The sequence below is a fragment of the Zeugodacus cucurbitae genome, chromosome 6 (assembly GCF_028554725.1).
Source record: "Zeugodacus cucurbitae isolate PBARC_wt_2022May chromosome 6, idZeuCucr1.2, whole genome shotgun sequence".
In the NCBI taxonomy this organism is placed as follows: domain Eukaryota; kingdom Metazoa; phylum Arthropoda; class Insecta; order Diptera; family Tephritidae; genus Zeugodacus; species Zeugodacus cucurbitae.
The window spans coordinates 18,422,041-18,446,275 of record NC_071671.1 but is presented as its reverse complement, the minus strand read 5'-3'; the positions used below and the strand labels follow the sequence as shown (position 1 = coordinate 18,446,275).

Sequence of the window (24,235 nt, the reverse complement as noted above, 5' to 3'; positions counted from 1 at the left end):
AGCCAGTTTAATGTCAAAACTCTAATTTATATTTATGTCAAGGGAGAGATTTCTTCAAGTAATTTTAAAATATGATGAATTCCAGAACTATGTTCTTAACATAAATAGGATATGCTGAATTCTATGGCTTATTTAACAAGAACAGTTTAAAAAAAATGCTGTAAATGAAAAAAAATGTAATTCCATAAAAATGATTAAATAAATATATAGCAGCGACATCTACCGCAACTTTAAGGTATAAATAAGTACTCAAATGGGAGTTCTTTGTGCCAAAATCCACAACTAACTACAATCATTTTTTAATAAATACTATTCTGTAAAGCCTTAGTAAAATTATATACTAATCGATTCCTATCACTAAATCCAAAAATATTGATTTATATGAGTTTTCTGCCCCTTTTTCCGTATTCTGGGTATAAATTCTCTTAGCAAATCATTCGAGTTTCTATATATGGTACTCTGCCTATTTAATTTTCTATTTTTTTGTTACATTATATTGCGCACTGATAAAAAATTGCAGTGGGTATATTCTGAAATATACCGATCACATTCCTGTACTTCTTAGAAGGGAAATCTGTTGTCATTGATCTGACTTTTCGTCCTTTTGCCGTTCTCTCAACCACGTGTTATGATATGGATTGGATATGCTTTCATCAAGAATCCGACTCTATTTGATGAAGAACATACTATAAAACAAGTAAGGAAAGGCTAAGTTCGGGTGCAACCGAACATTTTATACTCTCGCAATTTATTGAAGAAATTTTATTAAGATAACACCCAAATTTACCTATAAATTCGGCACAAAGTTTAATAGAATAACAAAAATCGTCCTATATAGTGTATGAAGGCTGAGGTAATTCCTGAACCGATTTCATTCATTTTCACCAGCACTTAATTTCGCAAAGATATAGTATCTCACATATTAACCAATACATATATGTAGATTAAAGCCCACCGTACTTTTGAAAAAACTATAATTAGGTACATGGGAGCTAGGAGATGTTATTATCCGATTTTAATAATTTTTGGAACAGAGACACACTATTAGAAGAAAACAATTACCTCTGAATTAAATTGCGATATCTGAGAGATTTACCCATATTTTCGGTTAAAATTCATCCTTAGGCGCTGAGTTCAACATGTCCGATATCTAGGGTCTTGAAAAGTTTTAGTCCGTTTTCGACAATTGAAGCCAGAGATGATATGTACTATTTGTGCAAAGTTTTATTCCGCTATCTTCATTGGTTCCTTATGTATACATTATAAAGTGAAGGAATCAGATGGATTCAAAATTGAGTTATATGGGAAGTTGTCGTGGTTATGAACCGATTTCATCAATTTTTCACATGTGTCATCAGGGTGTCAAGAAAGTATTATATACCGAATTTCATTGAAATCGGTCGAGTAGTTCCTGAGATATGGTTTTTTACCCATAAGTGGGAGATGCCACGCCCATTTTTCATTTTGTAAAAAAATCTAAGTGCAGCTTCCTTCTGCTATTTCTTATGTAAAATTTAGTGTTTCTGACGTTTCTCGTTAATGAGTTAACCCACTTTTAGTCATTTTCAACCTAACCTTTGTATGGGAGGTGGGCGTGGTTACTATCCGATTTCAACTAATTTCATTGTGTGTAGTGGGGTACGTAAGATAACTAACTGCAGAAAGTTTGGTTTATATAGCTTTATTGGTTTGCGAGTTATATACAAAAAAACCTATTTGAGGGCGGGGTCACGCCCACTTTTCCAAAAAAAATTACATCCAAATGTGCCCCTCCCTAATACGATCCTATGCTCCAAATTTTATTTTCATAACTTTATTTATGGCTTAGTTATGACACTTTTTGTGTTTTCGGTTTTCGCCATTTTGTGGGCGTGGCAATGGTCCGATCTTGCCCATTTTCGAAAGCAACCTCCTCAGGGTGCCAAGGAATACGTGTTCCAAGTTTCGTTAAGATATCTCAATTTTTACTCAAGTTATCCGTTGCACGGACAGACGGACGGACGGACGGATCAACAGACATTCGGATTTTGACTCGTCTCGTCACCCTGATCATTTTGATATATATAACCTATATCTAACTCGTTTAGTTTTATGACTTACAAACAACCGTTAGGTGAACAAAACTATAATACTCTCTTTAGCAACTTTTGTTGCGAGAGTATAACAAGTATATATCGACACAATACATAGTGGTTCGGCTTGTATGAAGGTGCGGTCATAAATACTTCCCGTTGAGATATCGCTATACAATTTTCACGAAAAATCTAGAGAAATATTATAAATATATATAAAAAAAAATTGGCCCCATCGGTCCTATAGCTTCCGTATAACAGTAATTGGCATTATATGGCAATAATGCGCAACAATACTTCTCATGTTCATAATTGGAGCGTAAAAACTTTCAGTAAGGCTTTGAAAAAAAAAAATTAAGAAAGCGATACACAAGCTGAACATGTTTTGCCGTTATAGTTTCCCCCCCATCTAACCCCCACATTCAACCTATAAAGGAAAAAAGCAAATTATCAACCAATTTCAGCTCAATTCAACAGCCATTATAATTAGAACAAAAACTTGAAATGTCTCCTCTAGTAAACCGTACGACGTAGTAAACGTAACGACGATTTATCCCTCTTTCCAAGCTTTCTTAGCCCAGTTATAAAGTTCGAACGTAAAAATAGTGAATTCATAGGGCATTAGTATTTTGACGATTGCAAATACATCCGCAACTTTCCGCACCCAACTATAACACTTTTATTACCTTAAGACTCTGCTAAAAACTATATAAAATATAATTAAAGGGGGATCGCGGGGGAACACAATTAAAACTTTATGTAAACAAATAGAAGACGCAACAAAAAAGGTAAAAAAAAATTATATAAAACACTTATTTCACTAAAAACACAAATCACGTTAGTTTTAATTAATTTCACAAGTTAAAATATATACCTTTAGCTTCAAAATCCATTAAAAATAATCTTGATTCGTTACCCTGATCAATTACCAGAACAAATTGAAGTTCGTTGTGGCAGCGATATTAAAAAAAAATGTTTGATGTGCTTTAAAAAAATACAGTTGTTCATGCGTTTAACTCTATTTTTAGAAAGTACCGTTAGATTTTTAGAAAAACCCGGTTTGCAAATAAGAAGTTTGGACAATTTAGAAGACATCTGTAGACATCGTGAGATGGATTTTTTGATTTTTGGCCTATGGCGGAACCACTGTGCAATGTTATTTTAAGTAGCCTTAACCAAATTAAATGAATTCTGTATCTACCAATCTAGTGACCCTGATTCAAATCACAGCATCGGCAAATTGCATAAATAAGTCAAGGGCCGAGTATTTCTGATATCTAAAATCTCCACACACTATGTACAGTGCGAAGTTGGATTTATGTGAAGGAAGGAACGAAGGTTACGGTTTGGAATATATTAAGAATCTCGAAAAATATTTCAGAATCGTTTTTACACGAAGAAGAACATCATCTGTTAAAGTAGGCTCTGTATAAATAAGTAACAAGAAAAAATGTCACTAGTTTTGTTTAGTAAAAACAAACCCTATTCAACAATTCCTCCAAACATATCATTATATCAACAACCAACTTTTCCAACCGCTTTCCCAAAACTCAAAAAACTCAAAAAAGCGACTGACCCATTTGTTACGCCTCACGACACTTTATGCTCCAACAATGCGTACGCGTGTGTTGACATTTCAATTATGGCGAGTGCAAAAACCGACGAATTTTCCTCCAGTCTACGCGATACTAAATACCATTTGCATGCCCTACGGGCTCCCTCCTTATACTTAAACATATGTATATATAAGTACTTGTGTACATGAGCCGTTATTGATTTTCCTGCCAACATTTGCGTATGAATTTCAATAAGTTTTCGCTCCATTTCCCCCTAACAATTGCCATTGGGGAGATTTATTTGATTTGAGTTTCACTACGTCTTTGTCGTCTTTTTATTTCTATTGTTTTGTTTTCCAAGTGTGCCAAAATGTAATTCAATACCTAGTCGTAAGTGTCAAAATGAAATGCGGCGAATACAAAAAAAAGTATTTATGTGGCTTTATAGGTATATGCCGAGCATCCCTGTAGTGAAATTAAGTAGTTGTAACTACTATGAACCGAAACCTTAACTAGTCTGTTAGTGTCAACTGTCACATTTCGGGCAGAGATATAGCAGTCTCATATTGGTGCAGTAGGATAAATATGAATGAATTTTGTTAAATTGTGTATTAACCATTAAGTTTAATTTCATATAAGTAAGATAATTGTTTATAATCGAAATGTTTGGTCCCTTTCGAACTACTTTCATTTGAATTAGTACTTTTTGGAGTAGTCGAATATTTAACAGCAAAGCTGTATTTAGGCCAGTGGAGAGTATGTACTGATATTCGAAAATATTTACCACTTCTGATGCGAATACAAAAGGACAAACCGCAGTTTAATATTTTACTCTAGTCTAGTCTCTTTTATAGAATATGTATCTATAGAAATGTGTATAAAATGTGAGTGTGCGTATGTCACTGTCACAGGAAACCTTAGAAACCACTTTATTAATTTACTAACAAGGCGTTGAACGAAAGGATGTAAGGGTAGGCATACAAATAATTTGGCGCCGCGAGACTGCCAGCTGGGGATCGCTACATACGCTTGAAGTATGTCCATATTACATGATATTTACTCATAATAAAAAAATATATAATATTTGTGTAGATGCTAAAAGTTTCGAAGACTTTCCTGAAAATATTCGATATTTTTTTACGAATTTTGAACTGTTGAAGTATTTCTAACTCCGTCGACAACTTGTAATGGCTAACACGATATATCGCCATAATATTTTTTAGTGAATTCTATAGAAAATGGTTTATAAATTCATTTCCACGATTTATATTCTTCTTGATCTTTCCAACACAGATAATGTGTCTTTTGTCTCTCTGTATAACGACTATTTTAGAAACGGATAGTTGGGATTTTGTTCTTCCTAATTAGATTGGGTTAAAAAGATCACCACAAAATCAATGGGTTTATTCGAAATCTTATTTAGAACCAAAGGAATTTATGGATCCCGAGTTGAACAGAGTTTCGGCAATGTTTAATATTATGGAAAAATTTTCTTCGATGTAGAGTCGCGACGTTACTCAGTAACCGTACCCCTGAATATTCTAAACGTCTTAAAACTCTAAAAATATTCTTAACCAGCTGTTTCTACTTAAATACATATAAGATCACTTGTGAGAGACTGGCTTCGAACAACAAAATGTTTCCTAGAACAGTCATTGCCGTATCTGTAAACACCAAGGGAGTCCTTTACTTTATTCACGAGTTCGTTTCTTTTTCACATATAATAAATTCATACAGAACCCAACTGTGTTCAAGGAAAGTGACGAAGCTTGACAACAAAAAGTAATAAGGTCTATAATGCCTCAAACATTAATTGAGTCCGTGAATTTACACTTGGATCAGCGTTCTAAGAATAAATAACTTTTTGTTTGGAAATAGTAGATATAGTAGATAGTCTCATATTTGGACAACAGGCTCTTTGGAGACCATATACTATAGTCGGCCGATATGTAAGGTTGTGTCAACTGACTAATCTTCTATGAAAAAAATATACAAATGTAGACCAAAGGTAAAAATCGCTAAATCGTCCCGACACAGATCCCTAAATTTTATGGATCGAACCACACCATTTTCATAAAGGATATAAATAAGCATTAATATACAAAGCAGGAATGTATGTCCCTACAATTTAAGACTCTTATAACATTAAAAACACCTTTAGAAAATATTCAAAATAATTATTTAACAGCCTAAAGTCTAAATAGTCTTAAATTTGTATATGTACTTGGAGTACTCGCACATTAAATTTCCTTCCATGCCATTTAAGTGAGTTGAAAACCTCTTATCCACGTGCAATATCCGTGCGCGGAAGTAAGCGCTTAGCTGCCTTTGCGTTTACCATCAAACTCTGTCGACTCATCGAGCATTTCAATTAAGTTAATTAAATGTTGTTGGCGTTAACTGTTCAGTTAACTGTTGCTCCACAATGAGGGTGTCGGAAATGCGCCGCCGACAGGAGTAACAGCTTGCGGTTCCTGTTTGCAGTTGGGCTAGTTAACTTTTAGCTTAGCGGGGTTTGTTTGCACTTTGTTTGAGAACAGAAAATTTAAGTAGTTTAGGAATTAAAGTTTGGTTTATCGTATTTTATTTAAATTTGTTAAGCGCGTGTTGGGCTGCATTTATATGAACTAGTAAATTGGTAATCATCATTGTATCCGTTTTGGGATCTTGGTGCTAGTTATTTGAAGTTCTCGATAATGATATAGGAAAATGTTTGATTGAAGTTGCACTTTGAAACCCCCTCTCCTAATTAGATCACTTTAAAGTACCTTTGACTATATGTTATTTATTTCAGAAGCCGTTGAGGGTTGTTTTAAAATTCAAGTATGCTAATCTAAGATATTGAAATTTCTTTGACTACCAACTCACAACCGGTTGTTCCGGTATATATGTATGCTAAAGCTTGTTTGGTCCTTAGTTTTCATATTATGGTAATAATCTATGATTAACAGGCATTATAAACCAGAGCCTGGTGGTTAATTTGTTGGGAAAAGTTGCTGGAATCCGGAACTTCTCACCATCCAGCCTAATAAGGAATATGGCTACCTCTCGAAATGCAAATACTTCAATGTTGGAAGTCGGGACTATCTAAGTTGCATATATGTATTTTTCATGGTACCCGACATGTCTTTAGTATAGTAAGAGATTACTGGACATAGTAAAATGTTGTAATTCTTTCCATAAACTTAAGTGATTATGTATTTGTATTAACCGACCGAAGCATACATATTTCTAGGTTTGAAGTGAGTCGTACAACACGTGTAAATACATTACAAACATGGTTGAAACTACACAAATGATTTTTTCAAATAAATTGTTCAAAGGTGGCAACTCTTCCGGAAATTGTTTTCAATGAAATTTCTTCTAAAACTGTAAAATTTTAATATAGATATATAGAATTGGTCTACAACTTTGCTTCCGCCGTTTTCCAATAGATGTCTCTAGGGTCAAGCACTGGTCGATTAAATCGATTTTTATTTTATATCGATCTTGGACATTTATGTCAACATTAAACCAACAAAATATTTGTAGAGATCTGTTTGCATCCCAAACTTATTCTCAACTGAAAATGTCACTTTTTGAGACGAATTCTCGACAATTGCGGGAAATTTTGTTTTTCTTTTTTAATTCCAAGAGGAAGAGGCGTTTGGGGCTCATCTACATTTATAAATAAATTAAGTCCTATAAAAAGCTTTTTAAACATTTGGCAACCCTGTTCCAAAAATAATTTATGACATAAGTCTTTTTAAACTTCTATAAATTAATTGTTATGCTAATAAAATATTTTTCCTTAAATTTTATGGGTTTATTTTTTAAACTGTTGGCAACTCTGTAAAATATATTTTAATTACAGCTTTTTTAAAAATTTATTTGTCGTATTTGTATTTATTTGTTAATTTTTTTTGTACTCAAAATTTTATTTACTCAAAAAGTTCCAATAGGTGGCAACCTTAAAACAAATTATAAATTAATATATTGGAGTCTTCTTCTTCTTAACTGACGTAGAAACCGCTTACGCGGTTATAGCCGAGTACACAACAGTGCGCCACGCATCTCTCCTTTTGGCGGTTTGGCGCCAATTGGTAATACCAAGTGAAGACAGGTCCTTCTCCACCTGGTCCTTCCACCGGAGTGGAGGTCTCCCTCTTCCTCGGCTTCCACCAGCGGGTACTGCATCGAAAACTTTCAGGGGCACTTTCATCCATTCGAACAACATGACCCAGCCAGCGTAGCCGCTGTCTTTTTATTCGCTGGACTATGTCTATGTCGTCGAACAACACATACAGCTCATCATTCCATCTTCTGCGGTATTCGCCGTTGCCAATGTTTAAGGGACCGTAAATCTTCCGCAAAACCTTTCTATCGAAAACTCCTAGTGCCGTCTCATCGGATGTTGACACCGTCCACGCTTCTGCACCATAAAGTAGGACGGGAATGATGAGGGACTTGTAGAGTTTAGTTTTTGTTCGTCGAGAGAGGACTTTACTTTTCAATTGCCTACTCAGTCCATAGTAGCACCTGTTGGCAAGAGTGATTCTGCGTTGGATTTCAAGGCTGACATTATTATCGGTGTTAATGTTGGTTCCTAGGTATACGAAATTATCTACAACTTCAAAGTTATGACTGTCAACAGTGACGTGGGAGCCAAGACGCGAATGCGCTGACTGTTTGTTTGATGACAGGAGATATTTCGTCTTGTCCTCGTTCACCACCAGTCCCATTCGCTTCGCTTCCTTATCCAGGCGGGAAAAAGCAGAACTAACGGCGCGGGTGTTGTTTCCAATGATATCGATATCATCGGCGTACGCCAGTAGCTGTACACTCTTGTAGAAGATTGTACCTTCTCTATTTAGCTCTGCAGCTCTTATAATTTTCTCCAGCATCAAGTTAAAGAAGTCGCACGATAGCGAGTCACCTTGTCTGAAACCTCGTTTGGTATCGAACGGCTCGGAGAGGTCCTTCCCGATCCTGACGGAGCTTTTGGTGTTGCTCTACGTCAACTTACACAGCCGTATTAGTTTTGCGGGGATACCAAATTCAGACATCGCGGCATAAAGGCAGCTCCTTTTCGTGCTGTCGAAAGCAGCTTTAAAGTCGACAAATAGATGGTGTGTGTCGATCCTTTTTTCACGGGTCTTCTCCAAGATTTGGCGCATGGTCAGTTGTGGATTTTCCAGGTCTAAAGCCACACTGATAAGGTCCAATCAGTTTGTTGACGGTGGGCTTTAGTCTTTCACACAGTACGCTCGATAGAACCTTATAAGCGATGTTAAGGAGGCTTATCCCACGATAGTTGGCGCAGATTGTGGGGTCTCCCTTTTTGTGGATTGGGCAGAGTACACTGAGATTCCAATCGTCGGGCATGCTTTCTTCCGACCATATTTCGCAAAGAAGCTGATGCATGCACCTTATCAGCTCTTCGCCGCCGTATTTGAATAGCTCGGCCGGCAATCCATCGGCCCCCGCCGCCTTGTTGTTCTTCAAGCGGGTAATTGCTATTCTAATTTCTTCACGGTCGGGCAATGGAACAGCTGTTCCATCGTCGTCGATTGGGGAATCGGGTTCGCCATCTCCTGGTGTTGTACTGTCACTGCCATTCAGCAGGCTGGAGAAGTGTTCCCTCCACAAACACAGTATACTCTGGTCATCAACCACTAGATCACCGCTGGGGGTCCTACAGGAGTGTGCTCCGGTCTTGGAACCTTCAGTTAGTCGCCGGATCTTTTCGTAAAATTTTCGAGCATTACCCCTGTCGGCCAGCTCTTCATACTCACGCATTTCTGCCTTTTTATTTCTTTTTCTGCAAATGCGTCTCGCTTCCCTCTTCAGCTCTCGGTATCTTTCCCATCCCGCTCGTGTTGCGGTCGATCGCAACATTGCGAGGTAGGCAGTTTGTTTTCTCTCCACTGCGAGACGATAATCCTCATCATACCACCTGTTTTTTTGGCTTTTCCGAAAGCCAATGGTTTCGGTTACAGCTGTACGTAAGGAGTTTGATATGCCATTCCACAGGTCCCTTATACCGAGATGCTGATGAGTGCTCTCAGAGAGCAGGAGTGCAAGTCGAGTAGAAAATCGTTCGGCTGTCGGTTGTGATTGCAGCTTCTCGATGTCGAATCTTCCTTGTGTTTGTTGACGTGTGCGCTTTTCTACACAGAGGCGGGTGCGTAGCTGCTACAAGATAGTGGTCCGAGTCGATGTTGGGACCACGAAGCGTACGCACATCAAAAACACTGGAGACATGTCGTCCATCTATCACAACATGATCGATCTGGTTGCGAGTGATTCGATCCGGGGACAGCCAAGTAGCTTGATGGATTTTCTTATGCTGGAATCTAGTACTACAGATGACCATATTTCGGGCCCCGGCGAAGTCGATCAGCCTCAGACCGTTTGGTGATGTTTCGTCATGGAGGCTGAATTTTCCGACTGTTGTGCCAAAAAAACCTTCTTTACCCACCCTAGCGTTGGAATCGCCAAGCACGATTTTGACATCGTGGCGGGGGCAGCGCTCATAGGTACGTTCTAGGCGCTCATAGAAGGTATCTTTGAGCACTTCGCCCTTCTCTTCCGTCGGGGCGTGGGCGCGAATCAGCGATATGTTGAAGAACCTCGCTTTGATGCAGATTGTGGCTAGACGTTCATCCACCGGATTGAATGCCAGGACTCGACGACGGAGTCTCTCTCCCACCAAGAATCCCACACCGAATTTGCGCTCCTTTATATGGCCGCTGTAGTAGATGTCACAAGGACCCACCTTCTTCCGTCCTTGTCCCGTCCATCGTATTTCTTGGATTGCGGTGATGTCAGCCTTTACTCTTACGAAGACATCAACCAGCTGGGCAGAGGCACCTTCCCAATTAAGGGTCCGGACATTCCAAGTGCATGCCCTTAAATCATAGTCCTTTATACGTTTGCCGTGGTCGTCATCAAAAGGGGGGTTTCTCATCCGAGGCCTGTGTTTCTTATTCACTGGTTATTCGTTTTTATGTGGTGGGTCCCAAGCCCTACGCACAACCGCATAAGCGGGATTCGCCTTCTCACTTTAGCTCGCTTCCAGACGGATGTCTGTTGGCTACCCAGAGGATACTTGGTCTAAGACCGGAAGTTGTGAGCTGCTTGAGCCACATGTAAAAGAATCGTTCCTGGCCACTCCCAAGTGAATGGCAGTCAGAAACTTTCCTCACTTACGTGAACTTCTACATATGACTCCATCCTCCTATATATATTGGAGTAATATATTGGAGTATTATACCAAAAATGCAATAATAATATATTTCGTTGCAGTTCCTTTATTTGTTTCAAAAAAGTCAGTAGTTTATTAAAACATTTATCATTTCATTCATATGCACTCCTGCCACACATACACATATAATCCCCTCAAGCAGCTGTTTACCGTTATTTAAGTGCAACTCTGTTTATTATTCGCATGTGTCACAGCAAGCCCACAAATTAAGTTTAATTAAAACTTATTAAAATGTCGAGAGACATTTAATTGTGCAAATTAATTAAAACAGTAAAAGCCGCCTTGCATACATGGCACACACGAAGTACTTTTTGGGGGAGAAATAAAAAAGGCGGTTGTTTATGGCGCTTTTTCGTCATATGAAACGACGAAGCTTATCTAAGTGCGTGAGTGCGTTTTGATATTAGCTATGTGGGTGTGAGTGCTGTCACTAAATTGCTTGGCAGCACACTCGTGTGTGGCAAAAGAATTTTCGAAGTAAATAAAGTGAGTGTACGCCCATCATTCAGCTCATTAAAGTGCTCACCGTACGTGACACCGAAGAGTCCTTACGGGGCCGAAATTAGTAAATGAAACTGCACAATAATTAGCATATTTTTAGGTGTGCAAGCAATGAAAAATAAACACACACACACACATATATATATTATATGAAATGAATGCACGACATTTTTGGAGAAATTCTTGCGACGAGAGCCGCAGCTGAAGTTACGCGCCGCATTCGGAGTGACAACCAACGCATTTTAAGTAGGACACAGAAAGAAAAATGTAAAAAAAAAGAATTCATGCGATTTACATGCGCGAGTGTTAATGTCACTCTGCAGGTGTGTTAATGCGCTTGGAGAGTGTGTATGTGTCTTCGTGTGACTGCATATATGCAACACCTCAAGTTAGCGTGAGAATAGTTGCATATCCTTTGGGAAATTTACTTAAGTATATTCATACATTTCATTTGTTGTTACAATTATACATACATACATATGTCTATATGCATATGTATCGCATAAATTGGTTGGTAGCCATGTGTGTGTGACAAGCATAAAAATACTGCATACACCTTTTATGGTTGTAGTTCATGACATGATTCGCACATTCGGCTACTTACGACCACTGCGTTGGTGATAAATTTCTTGAAATTTACGAGACACTGCGGTTAGTGGGCTGACATCACGTCAGGTCAAAGGCACTGCGGATGCGTTAAATAGTTATACAAAAATTTTGTAAATTTTTAGAAAAAAATTTAAATTTAAATTTTTATATAAGTTTAAAATTAAAAAAAAAATACTAAAAATTATTTTCTTTAAAATTTTTATATGATTTAATATTTTAATTAAAAACAAGTAAGGAAGGACTAAGTTCGGGTGTAACCGAATATTTTATACTCTCGCAATTTATTTATTTAACTTTATTTATAATATATAATACACAATTTGACCCACATATTCGTCATACATATTGTATAAAGTCAATTGAAAGTTGGAAACCTAAAATTTAGTTCAGTTCAGTTAGGTCAAGTTATGACCAGTATTTTAGACATGGAGACATATTATTAGATGAAAGATATTCCCTATGAATTTCTTCAAAATATCTGAGAGACTTAGCTATATTTCCGGAAAAAAAAATTAAAAGCCCTGAGGTCCTCATGTTCGACATATGGGGGCCTTTAAAATGTATGGTCCGATTTCGACGATTTTTAAAAGGGCGATGCCACACTATAAATCTAGTATTTGTGCAAAGTTCTTTTCCGATATCTTCACTAGTGCTTACTTTATATATTGTAGAGTAAACGAAGTTCAGGTCGACTTCAAAGTTCTGGTATATAAGAAGTAGTCGTGGTTGTGAACCGATTTGGACTATTTTCACAACATATAATTGGGATGCAAGGGAAATATTACAAACCGAATTTCATTGAAATTGGTTGAGTAGTTTCGGAGATATTGTTTTTTACCCATAAGTGGGCGGAACCACGCCCATTTAAATTTTTTTATAACTTTTTTAGTGCAGCTCTTCTGTACCTTCTTTATAATGAAATTTAAGGTTTCTGTTGGTTTTCCTTACTGAATTAAAGCATTTTTAGTAGTTTTCAATATAGCCTTTGTATGGGAGGTGGGCGTGGTTATAATCCGATTTCCTTCATTTTTGGACTATATATGGAAATGCCTGAAAAAACGACTCCTCAAAAAAACTTAGTAGGGGGCGGAGCCACGCCCACTTCCTCAACAAAAAATACATCCACATATGCCCCTTCATAGTGCGATCCTTCATACCAAATTTTACTTCAATAGCTTAATTTATGGCTAAGTTATGGCGTTTTATATGTTTTCGTGTATTGCCATTTCGTTTAGTTTTAGGACTTATAAACAACCGTTATGTGGACAAAACTATAATACTCTCTTAGCAACTTTTGTTGCGAGAGTATAAACATTAACTAAAATAAAATGATAAAAATTAAAAATAATTTTTATTATTATTTTTTTTATAATAAATAATTTTTATTATTATTTTTAATCAACATGTTTCATTTTTTTAATTATTGAAATTTTAATTAAATTAATATAATATACATTTTAATATAATTAAAAAGGAATTTTAATTAGAAATTAATTTATAAAATTTAATTTAAAGTTTAAATTATCTTTTTTTGATTAAAATATGATTTTATATTGTATACGATTGTAATATAAATAACTATAAAAAAATATATAAAACTCATCTTAATCCATATTTTCATTAATTTTTTTTTATTTAAAAATAAATATATGTTCTACTTTAAATTAAATTGCAATAATTTAAATATTTAATAATTAAAAATGTATAGATATTTTTGATGAAAATTTTATTCTTTTTATTATAAATTGAAAAAATGTTATTGAAAATAAAAAATATTTAATATTTAATTAAATTTTTAATATTTAAGATAAGATTTAAATATATTTAATTAGCCCCCAAAACCTGTTAGGTCAAAATTTTATCAGTATTGCTGACGTTTTAGAAACGATAATCGTAACGGTATTGTTTACGAATATCTATTTAACACCTCAAATTTCTGAATTGCCAAAAGATTTTAACACATTGGTGTGTATATTTCATTATTTTATCATTATTGCATTACGTCAAATTCATTGACAGTCGCAGTAATATCGGTTTGACATACGTTTTTAAAAGAATGCAGAAAGATTGACAATCGAATGAAATGTGATTTGATCATTTGAAATCATTATACATCCTAAATTCATTATTGCCAAACTAACGTCATTGAATTTGACATGGTATTTATAAACCAAACAAAAGACTATAAGTCTATCAAGTCATGCAGTAAATAATATTTATACGTTAATACTAAAAAGGAAGAAGGATTTTGAAATATATTTGAACATCAGTGCCCTATAGCTGACATTTATGGACCGAATATTTTATTTCTATTCTATTATTATTATTTATTTATTAAAATTTTCATGAAATAAATATGAGAAATTAAATATATGTAATAAATTGAATTATCTTAATTCTTTGAACTCAAATACACTCTTCATTTCACATCCTTCAGTCTAAAGTTGTAATTCTTAATGTTTAAAACTCTCAAAGTCCTAGATTGTAGTGGTGGTTTTCTACACGTTAGATCACAATTACTCCTTTTCAATATTATAGCATTTTGATAAATCTATCACCTCTCATTTTTTCTATAACTACCCTCAGCACTGATACCAATTATAAGGACCCAAACTCTTCAGGGACTCTTATACCTTATATATTGTTTAAGATCATAGAATTTGTCAGTTAGAATTTAATACCTAGCTATTTGAGTGTTATTGAGCACAATCGGTCCATGATTCTAAAAAATAACGAGTACTGATTCTCAACGCCAATATGAATAAAATGCAAATCCTACTATTACAGAAAACAAGTTAGAAACAATTGTCAACTTGTTCAATATTTTTTACCCCCATTCATACCGCGGGAATTAGCTGCATGTGCTCAAATGGTATAATTTTCATATTATGATCATAAATTCGTTGTAATTTTCGAGTTAGCCTAAGTACTCGTATACTGTTGTAAATGCAAGCGGAACTGGCAATTAGCGTTAAAGCACTAATGCAAGTATATAGATTTATATATATGTAATTTTTTTGTACTCACATGTGAAAAAAATTTAGAAATAAAAGTAAAAAGAGATCAGCGATAAGCAGTGAGGTGGTGACGCCACTGGCCAATGGTTGGCTATAATTATGGTGACCTGTAAATAGATTGCAAACATTTCCGTTAAACAACATGCGAATTGGTTATTTAATAAATTTGTTATATCCTACATATACATAAACATGTATATAATTTGTATGAATCTTTTTAAATAAATATGAATTGGAAATAATAAATTTATAGAAAATAAATTTTTTTTACTTTAATTTTTGTATTCTTTTTTGTTTGGAAAAAGTGTTGCAATTTTGATATGCAGAGGCTTCCTAATATAATATAATAGATATTGTGTAACATATGTATATAGTGCCATTATTTCCACTTGTCATTGCAGTGCTTTGTTAGCGTGCATGGTATATTGACATAAAGTGTTTGGCGGCAGTGGAGTGTGTGGCGTGTAAATATGTATAAAATAACAAACAAATATGAGTAGATATTGTTTTGTCGATGACAGTTATAACGGTTTCCTTCCTAGCGATTTGCACAAACGCTGCAGTTGTTACTACATTCAAGTGTGTGTTGCCTACTTTTAGGCTTTCAGTCGCCAAAAATAGTATTCGCTGAGTTAACTTTCATAAATATATAGATACGTTGAAGTTTAGCTGCATTTTGCATATCTAATTTCATACAAAAAATTTAAATTATTTTTTCATAAAAGAAATAAAATATTTTGTATGAAAAATTCATATATGAACACAAATTTACAAAATATTTACTAACTTAAATTATTTGTTTTGAACGATAAGGTAGTATCTAAATTTTAGAATACTGCATAAAATGTTCAAGCGGAGCGAGCTAAATGGAAGATTGAGAATGAAAATTCTGTACTTTGATTACTTAGGATGGGATAGATACAGGGAGCTGAAGAGGGAAGCGAGAGGCATTTGCAGACAAAAAAGAAAGGGGCCGAAGAGCGTGAGTACGAATAGCTTAACAAGCTGGCCGACAGGGGTAATGCTCGAAAATGTTACGAAAAGATTCGGCAACTAACTAAAGGTTTCAAGACCGGAGCACACTCCTGTAGGACCCTCAGAGGTGATCTAGTTGTTGATGACCAGATTATACTGAGTTTGTGGAGGGAACACTTCTCCAGCCTGCTAAATGGCAGTGAAAGTACAACACCAGGAGATGGCGAACCCGATTCCCCAATCGACGACAAGGCAGCGGGGGCCGATGGATCGCCGGCCGAGCTATTCAAAGCATGCCTGACGATTGGATTCTCAGTGTACTCTGCCCAATACACAAAAAGGGAGACCCCACAATTTGCGCCAATTACCGTGGGATAAGCCTCCTCAACATAGCGTATAAGGTTCTATCGAGCGTACTGTGTGAAAGACTAAAGCCCACCGTTAACAAACTGATTGCACCTTATCAGTGTGGCTTTAGACCTGGAAAATCCACAATTGACCAGATATTCACCATTCGCCAAATCTTGGAAAAGACCCGTGAAAAGAGGATGGACACACACCATGTCTTTGTCGATTTTAAAGCTGCTTTCGACAGCACGAAAAGGAGATGCCTCTATGCCGGGATGTCTGAATTTGGTATCTCCGCAAAACTAATACGGCTGTGTAAGCTGACGTTGAGTAACACCAAAAGCCCCGTCACCGTTCGATACCAAACGAAGTTTGAGACAAGGTGACTCACTATCGTGTGACTTCTTTAACCTGATGCTGGATAAAATAATACGAGCTGCAGAGCTAAATAGAGAAGGTAAAATTTTCTATAAGAGTGTACAGCTACTGGCGTATGCCTATGATATTGATATCATTGGAAACAACACCCGCGCCGTTAGTTCTGCATTTTCCAGACTGGATAGCGAAGCGAAGCGTTTGTGTCTTGTGGTGAACGAGAACAAGACGAAATATCGCGTGTCATCAAACAAACAGTCAGCGCATTCGCGTCTTGGCTCCCACGTCACTGTTGATAGTCATAACTTTGAAGTTGTAGATAATTTCGTATACCTAGGCACCAGCATCAACACCGATAATAATGTCAGCCTTGAAATCCAACGCAGAATCACTCTTACTAACAGGTGCTACTATGGACTGAGTAGGCAATTGAAAAGTAAAGTCTTCTCTCGACGAACAAAAACTAAACTCTACAAGTCCCTTATCATTCCCGTCCTACTTTATGGTGCAGAAGCGTGGACGGTGTCAACATCCGATGATCCGACTCCGAGACGGCACTAGGAGTTTTCGATAGAAAGGTTTTGCGGAAGATTTATGGTCCCTTAAACATTGGCAACGGCGAATACCACAGAAGATGGAATGATGAGCTGAATGTGTTCTACGACGACGTAGACATATTCCAGCGAATAAAAAGACAGCGGATGCGGTGGCTAGGTCAAGTTGTTCGAATGGACGAAAGTGCTTCAGCTCTGAAAGTGTTCGATGCAGTGCCCGCTGGTGGAAGCCGAGGAAGAGGGAGACCTCCACTCGATGGAAGGACCAGGTTGAGAAGGGCCTGTCTTATTTTGATATTACCAATTGGCGCTAAACTGCCAAAAGGAGAGATGCGTGGTGCGCTGTTGTGGACTCGGCTATAACCGCGCAAGCGGAATCTACGTCAGTCAAGAAGAAGAAAAAGATTACTAAGGAGCACCCTTTTATATATATTTTTGCTTTATTTTTTATTATTTCGATGTCATCGTATAATAAAAATTTCGTGCAGCAAATATGATTGTTTGGCTGAAATCATTCTTGAATAAGTAGAATTTTGGGCGCATTGACCACTTTTTGCTTTTCCTTGCACTTTAGTTCATTTCTTCAACATTTTGTAAATAATTATTACATGTAGCACAGACGAGTATCCTCAAAGTCTCAAACGCATACTTATGTAGATATATTTACCTTCTAATATCTTAAGTAAAAATACTGTATATATGTATACAAATATCACATATTACCTATTGGTACACAAAGTAACCAAACAACTAATTTTTATTCCTTATTCAATCACACACAGCGTGCATTTAATGTCTGTAGCATACCAACAGGCGCTATAATTAGTAATTATCGCTTTAATATATATATTTTGGGCGTTTTACGCATAGTGTCTAATAAATATGGTAAATTAACTGTTATTAGGTTAATAATACTATAGTTGTAGTAATAGTTAGATTGAAGTAATGATATGAGAATTTTTTCCATGATACAAGTACATATGTAACTATTAAGTAATAAGACATGAAGGTTAGAGACCTAAGGCGCTTCAAATATCAAAAGAAATGTGAGAAGTTATGGCAAAATAATGGTTTTAACAACAATTAAGGAAAGGCTAAGTTCGGGTGCAACCGACAATTTTAGACTCTCGCAATTCATAAGATAACACAGAATTTGACCCATATATTCGGCATAAAGTTCAATAGGACAACTAAAATAATATATAGTGTATGAGGGCTGAGGTAATTCCTGAACCGATTTCACTAATTTTTACCACCAACATACATTATATCCAAAATTATATGCTCACTTAATTTGGCTAAGATATTTAACATATTAACCGATATATGCGGAATAAAGCCCACCATATTTTTGAAAAACCTATAATTAGGTATATGGGAGCTAGGGGAAGTTTGTGGTGTGTAATGGGGTACCTAAGAAAAACGACAGCAGAAAGTTTGGTTTATATATTTTTATTGGTTTGCGAGATATCCACGAAAAACTTAAAGGACCACGCCCACTTAACAAAAAACACATTCATATATGAAGATTTTCGTTTACAAATGGTTCCATCAATGCATCCTATTACTCTTGGTTTTCCAAAATGAAATTTTGCTTTTCTGGAATCCACTTCGAACACAAAATATTTTAATTTTATATTAATCATTTCGGATATGTGCTTCTACCCATAACAATATCCGTATGCTTTCCAAATGAACGTTAATATGAACCTTCAGCGGAAAACCGCTAATTATATTAATTTAGGTATGGTTGAGTATTTCTAAAAATGTATGCTTACTAAAACGATAGCTGAAAACAAACCTGAAGCAGAAAGAAACGTAGAATCCTGTGTTGACAGGGGATTAGAATGGTCTCTCAAATGCCGCTTTTCGATACAACCCTGCTAACATAAAAACTTCGTTCATCCAGAATGTTTAAGGGGACTCTTAAAATTTTTAACACACTTTTTATGCTCTCGCAACAAAGTTGCTAGAGAGTATTATAGTTTTGTTCACATAACGGTTGTTTGTAACACCCAAAGTGATCAGGGTGAAGAGTGGAGTTCAAATCCGAATGTCTGTCTGTCCGTCCGTCCGTCTGTGCAAGCTGTAACTTGAGTAAAAATTAAGATATCTTGATGAAACTTGGCACACTTATTTCTTGGCACCATAGGAAATTTGCTTTCGAAAATGAGCAAAATCGAACCACTGCCACGCCCACAAAAGCGAAAACACATAAAGAGCCATAACTAAGCCATAAATAAAGTTATGAAAAAAAAAATTGGTATGAAGGATCGCACTATGAAGGGGCATATTTGGATGTAATTTTTTTGGGGGGTGGGCCCCATATTTTTTTTTGTACATATCTCGTAAAGCAAATGAGCTATATAAACCAAACTTTCCGTTTTTTTAGCCACTTCTTAATACAGTCCAAAATGAAAGAAATCGGATAATAACCACGCCCACCTCCCATACAAAGGTTAGGCTGCACTCAGATTTTTTTACAAAATGGAAAATGGGCGTGGCGCCCACTTATGGGTCAAAAACCATATCTCAGGAACTACTTGACCGATTTCAATGAATCTTGGTTTGTAATAGTTTCCTTACATCCCAATGATATGTTGTGAAAATAGGCCAAATCGCTTCACAACCACGCCTACTTCCTATATACCAGAACTTTGAAGACGATCTGAATCGTTTACTTTACAATATATAAAGTAAGTACTAGTGAAGATATCGGTGCAGAACTTTGCACAAATACTATGTTTATAGTGTGGCAGCCACATTCTAAAAATCGCCGAAATCGGACCATAGGTTTTTAAGGCGATAAAGGCGAGGTATATATCGAACTCGGGGACCTCGGTGCTTCTAACCGAATATTATGGTTTCCAACTTTCAATGGACTTTTTACAATATATATGACGAATATGTGGGTCAAATTGTGTATTATATAATATAAATAAAGTTAAATAAATAAATTGCGAGAGTATAAAATGTTCGGTTACACCCGAACTTAGCCCTTCCTTACTTGTTTTTAATATCAACTTGTATTAGTTTCGTAATTTAACACAAAGGTATGAGAAAAGTACTAATATCTTATAGTAGTATAGAAATTATTGAAAAAATCTGATATCCGGAAAAGGTCACACCCAAAGTCAATACTGTCAATATCATTTTTACCTAGAAAATATTTTAAAGCCAAATTTTTCTGAAATGGTTTTAAATTCATTTTTGTCTTTAAATACATTTAATAGATTTTAATAGCAATTTGAGTGCACATATATAGTAAATAAACACAATGTATTAAGTACATATGTATGTAAGTAAGCAATTTTTCATAATTTCTCTACTCTTCAATTTCGTTATTCAGAAAACTCAAACAAATGCGCTGCCCTCGAAAATGAACAAAGTAAAGTGTACCGAACATGTAATGTAAAACGTAGCATACTTCACGGCGCGCAATTGTAAATACGCCACCACACACAGGCACATATACAAAAGTGAATGCACAAGGTTTTTAGCATATTATGGCGCATTTAGCAGTTGTACTAAACCAACTCCACTGCAGTGGTAGCCGGCATTTTAGCATTGCGTGTTGTCCAGCGATTAAACAAAGTACGCGCTGTCATTTGATTGTGAAAATAGCAACTGTCGTGCGCTTTAACAGACTTACGAACTAACATATATGTAAGTATATATGAACAAAGAGGCGTACTGGTTTATATAGAAAAAAGTCAAGAGAAACTACAGGGACATGTGTATGTAAAACAATGAAAAATTATGCAATGAAAGGCAAAGAGTATAACTATAAAAATAAATACATACATAAGTATCTATATATAACTGTATTAGCAATTATAATGGTGCAAGTAGTTATACAGACAAATTTATAAGTAAATATGTCTGCAATTCAAATATTTTCGCTTTCAACTATTTACTAGAAATGATAAAATTTAATGGGTTTATTCTTGTATGTATGTATCGACATAAGTAAGATCTTGAATTGTCCAATCGAATTTTTTAATTAATTTTCTTTGTCATTTAATTGTATCCTGAAGATTTTCAGATAAGTTAAAATATTCATATTCCATCATAGTTGTCAGATCAAAGCAAATGCCACGCGTGAAAAAAATTGCCAAAAGGACAGAGTGCCGAATTGAACGTGCATGGTATAAAATAAATACTATTAGATGTCTCTAGGGTCAAGCACTGGTCGATTAAATCGATTAAATCGTTTTATATCGATCTTGGACATTTGTGTCAACATTAACCCTACAAAATATTTGTAGAGATCTGTTTGCATCCTAAACTTATTCTCAACTGAATATGTCACTTTTTGAGCCGAATTCTCAACATTTGCGGGAAGTTTTTTAATTCCAAGAAAAGTGCGGCTGAGGCTTACGGAATGCTTTCGGATACGTACGGTGAGGCTGTCCTAAGTGAAAGAACATGTCGCGAATGGTTTCAACGTTTTAAGAATGGTGATTATGAAGTCGAAGACCGGCATGGTGGTGGAAGGGAGAAGATTTTCGAAGATGCTGAATTGGAAGCATTACTCGACTGAAACCATCACAGGATATCGATACCGAACGCAATTGATGCGTTTGAGCAGAGCACTAAAAGAAAAACGGCCACAGCACGAGGAAAGACACGATAAAGTCATTCTCCGGCATGACAATGCTTGGCCTCACGTCGCAAAGGTTGTCAAAAAATATTTGGAGACGCTGAAATGGGAGATCTGACTACCACTTGTTCCGATCGATGGCACTTCAGTTCTTATGAAGAAGTCAAAAATTGGATTGACTCGAAAGATGAGGAGTTCTTTCGTCACGGAATACGCATGCTGCCAGAAAGATGGTCAAAAGTAGTAGCTAGCGACGGCCAATATTTTGAATAACATTTTTCTAACCGTTTTTATACAATAAAGCCTTAAATTTACAAAAATAACGGCGGGAGCAAAGTTGTGGACCCAATAGTATAAGCAAAAAGGATAGTTAAATAGAAAAAAATAATATATATTTTATTCAGCTATTCATATTTATGATATCTCATTAAATTCAACTGGCTCACATTGTTATTGCTTTATTGTATATATTTTCTAACAAGTGGCAAAGCATAGACTTCATTAATTGCGAGAAGAAGAGTTAAGATTCAAAGTGAGTAGAAAGAAGCTATCTCCGGTTGCTATTTTGTTACTACCCATGTTTTAACTTATAAAATAAAATTTGACATTTTTAGTGTTGGCATTCTATTTTCGCAAAATGGCTAATTTCAAGGAAAGAACTTCGTTCTAGAAGTGATTTTTATGCAGTGTAATAATTCTTTACATCTCTAAAAATGCCTTGAACTTTTACAAATATTATGACTTTTCGGTTTAATGGAAAAAAATTGCTTTATAGAAAAAATATCGCTAAAAAACGAATAGCTGTATTAAAATTGGCAAAGAGTTGGAGAGAAACCTATCGAACCAATTTCTTTGGTGGCGAAATACTTAAATCGACGAATCAAATTTTTTACCGTTAGTTGCGCGTTGCGTAGATGTCGACTGTCATATGCTTTGTTATACTCTCGTAACAATAGTTGCTAAAAGAATATTAAAGTTTTGTTCACATAACGGCTGTTTGTAAGTCATAAAGTCATAACAAGTCCGGATATCTGTCTGTCCGTCCGTCCGTGCAATGGATAACTTGAGTAAAAATTAAGATATCTTGACGAAACTTGGTACACATGTTCCTTGGAACCGTGAGAGGGTTGCTATTGAAAATGGGCGAAATCCTTTACCACGACCACAAAATGGCGAAAACTGAAAACCTATGTAGCGTCATAACTAAGCCATAAATAAAGTATAAACGTAAAATTTAGCTTAAAAGGATCGCACTAGGAAGGGGAATATCTGGCTGTAATTATTTTTTCAAAAGTGGGCGTGACCCCGCCCCAAAATAGGTTTTTTGTGAATATCTTGCAAACCAATAAAGCCATATAAACCACACTTTCTGCTGTTATTTCACTTACGGAGCCCATTATATATATATACATATTTGGCGTAGGAACCGCTTTAAGCGATTATAGCCGAATCCACCAGAGTGCGCCACTCATTCCTCCTTTTTGCTTTTTGGCGCCAACTGGAAACACCAAGTGAAGCCAGGTCACTTTGCACTTGGTCTTTCCACCGGAGTGGAGGTCGTCCTCTTCCGCGGCTTCCTCCAGCGGGTACTGCATCGAATACTTTCAGAGCTGGAGCACTTTTGTCCATTTGAATAATATGACCTAGCCAGCGTAGCCGCTGTCTTTTTATTCGCTGAACTATGTCAATGTCGTCGTATAAATCGTACAGTTCATCGTTCCATCGTCTGCGGTATTCGCCGTTGCCAATGTTTAGAGGACCATAAATCTTGCGCAAAACCTTTCTCTCGAAAACCCCAAGAGTCGTCTCATCGGATGTTGTCATCGTCCACGCTTCAGCGCCATACATCAGGACGGGAATAATGAGCGACTTATAGAGTTTGATTTTGGTTCGTCGAGAGAGGACTTTACTTTTCAATTGCCTACTCAGTCCAAAGTAGCACCTGTTGGCAAGAGTGATTCTGCGTTGGATTTCATGGCTGACATTGTTGGTGTTGTTAATGCTGATTCCCAGATAAACGAAATTATCTACAACTTCAAAGTTATGACTGTCAACAGTGACGTGGGAGCCAAGACGCGAGTGCGCTGACTGTGTGTTTGATGACAGGAGATATTTCGTCTTGTCCTCATTCACCACCAGACCCATACGCTTCGCTTCTTTATCTAGTCTGGAAAACGCAGAACAAACGGCGCGGTTGTTGCTTCCGATGATATCAATATCGTCGGCATACGCCAGGAGCTGTACACTCTTGTAGAAGATTGTACCCTCTCTATTTAGTTCTGCAGCTCGTATTATTTTTTCCAGCAATAGATTGAAGAAGTCGCACGATAGTGAGTCACCCTGTCTGAAGCCTCGTTTGGTATCGAACGGCTCGGAGAG

The 24,235-nt window shown here is 36.2% G+C and overlaps 1 protein-coding gene across 2 annotated transcripts in view; it reads right to left on the bottom strand.

The window, feature by feature from the left end:
• The window catches only part of LOC114804952 (uncharacterized), a 339,668-nt gene that overhangs the window by 169,166 nt on the left and 146,267 nt on the right, over window positions 1-24,235 (bottom strand). For both annotated transcript variants that reach the window (XM_054233384.1, XM_054233383.1), the window contains exon 4: window positions 15,012-15,108. In XM_054233384.1, the coding sequence (XP_054089359.1) occupies window positions 15,012-15,108 (97 nt within the window). The remainder of the gene's footprint in view (window positions 1-15,011; window positions 15,109-24,235) is intronic.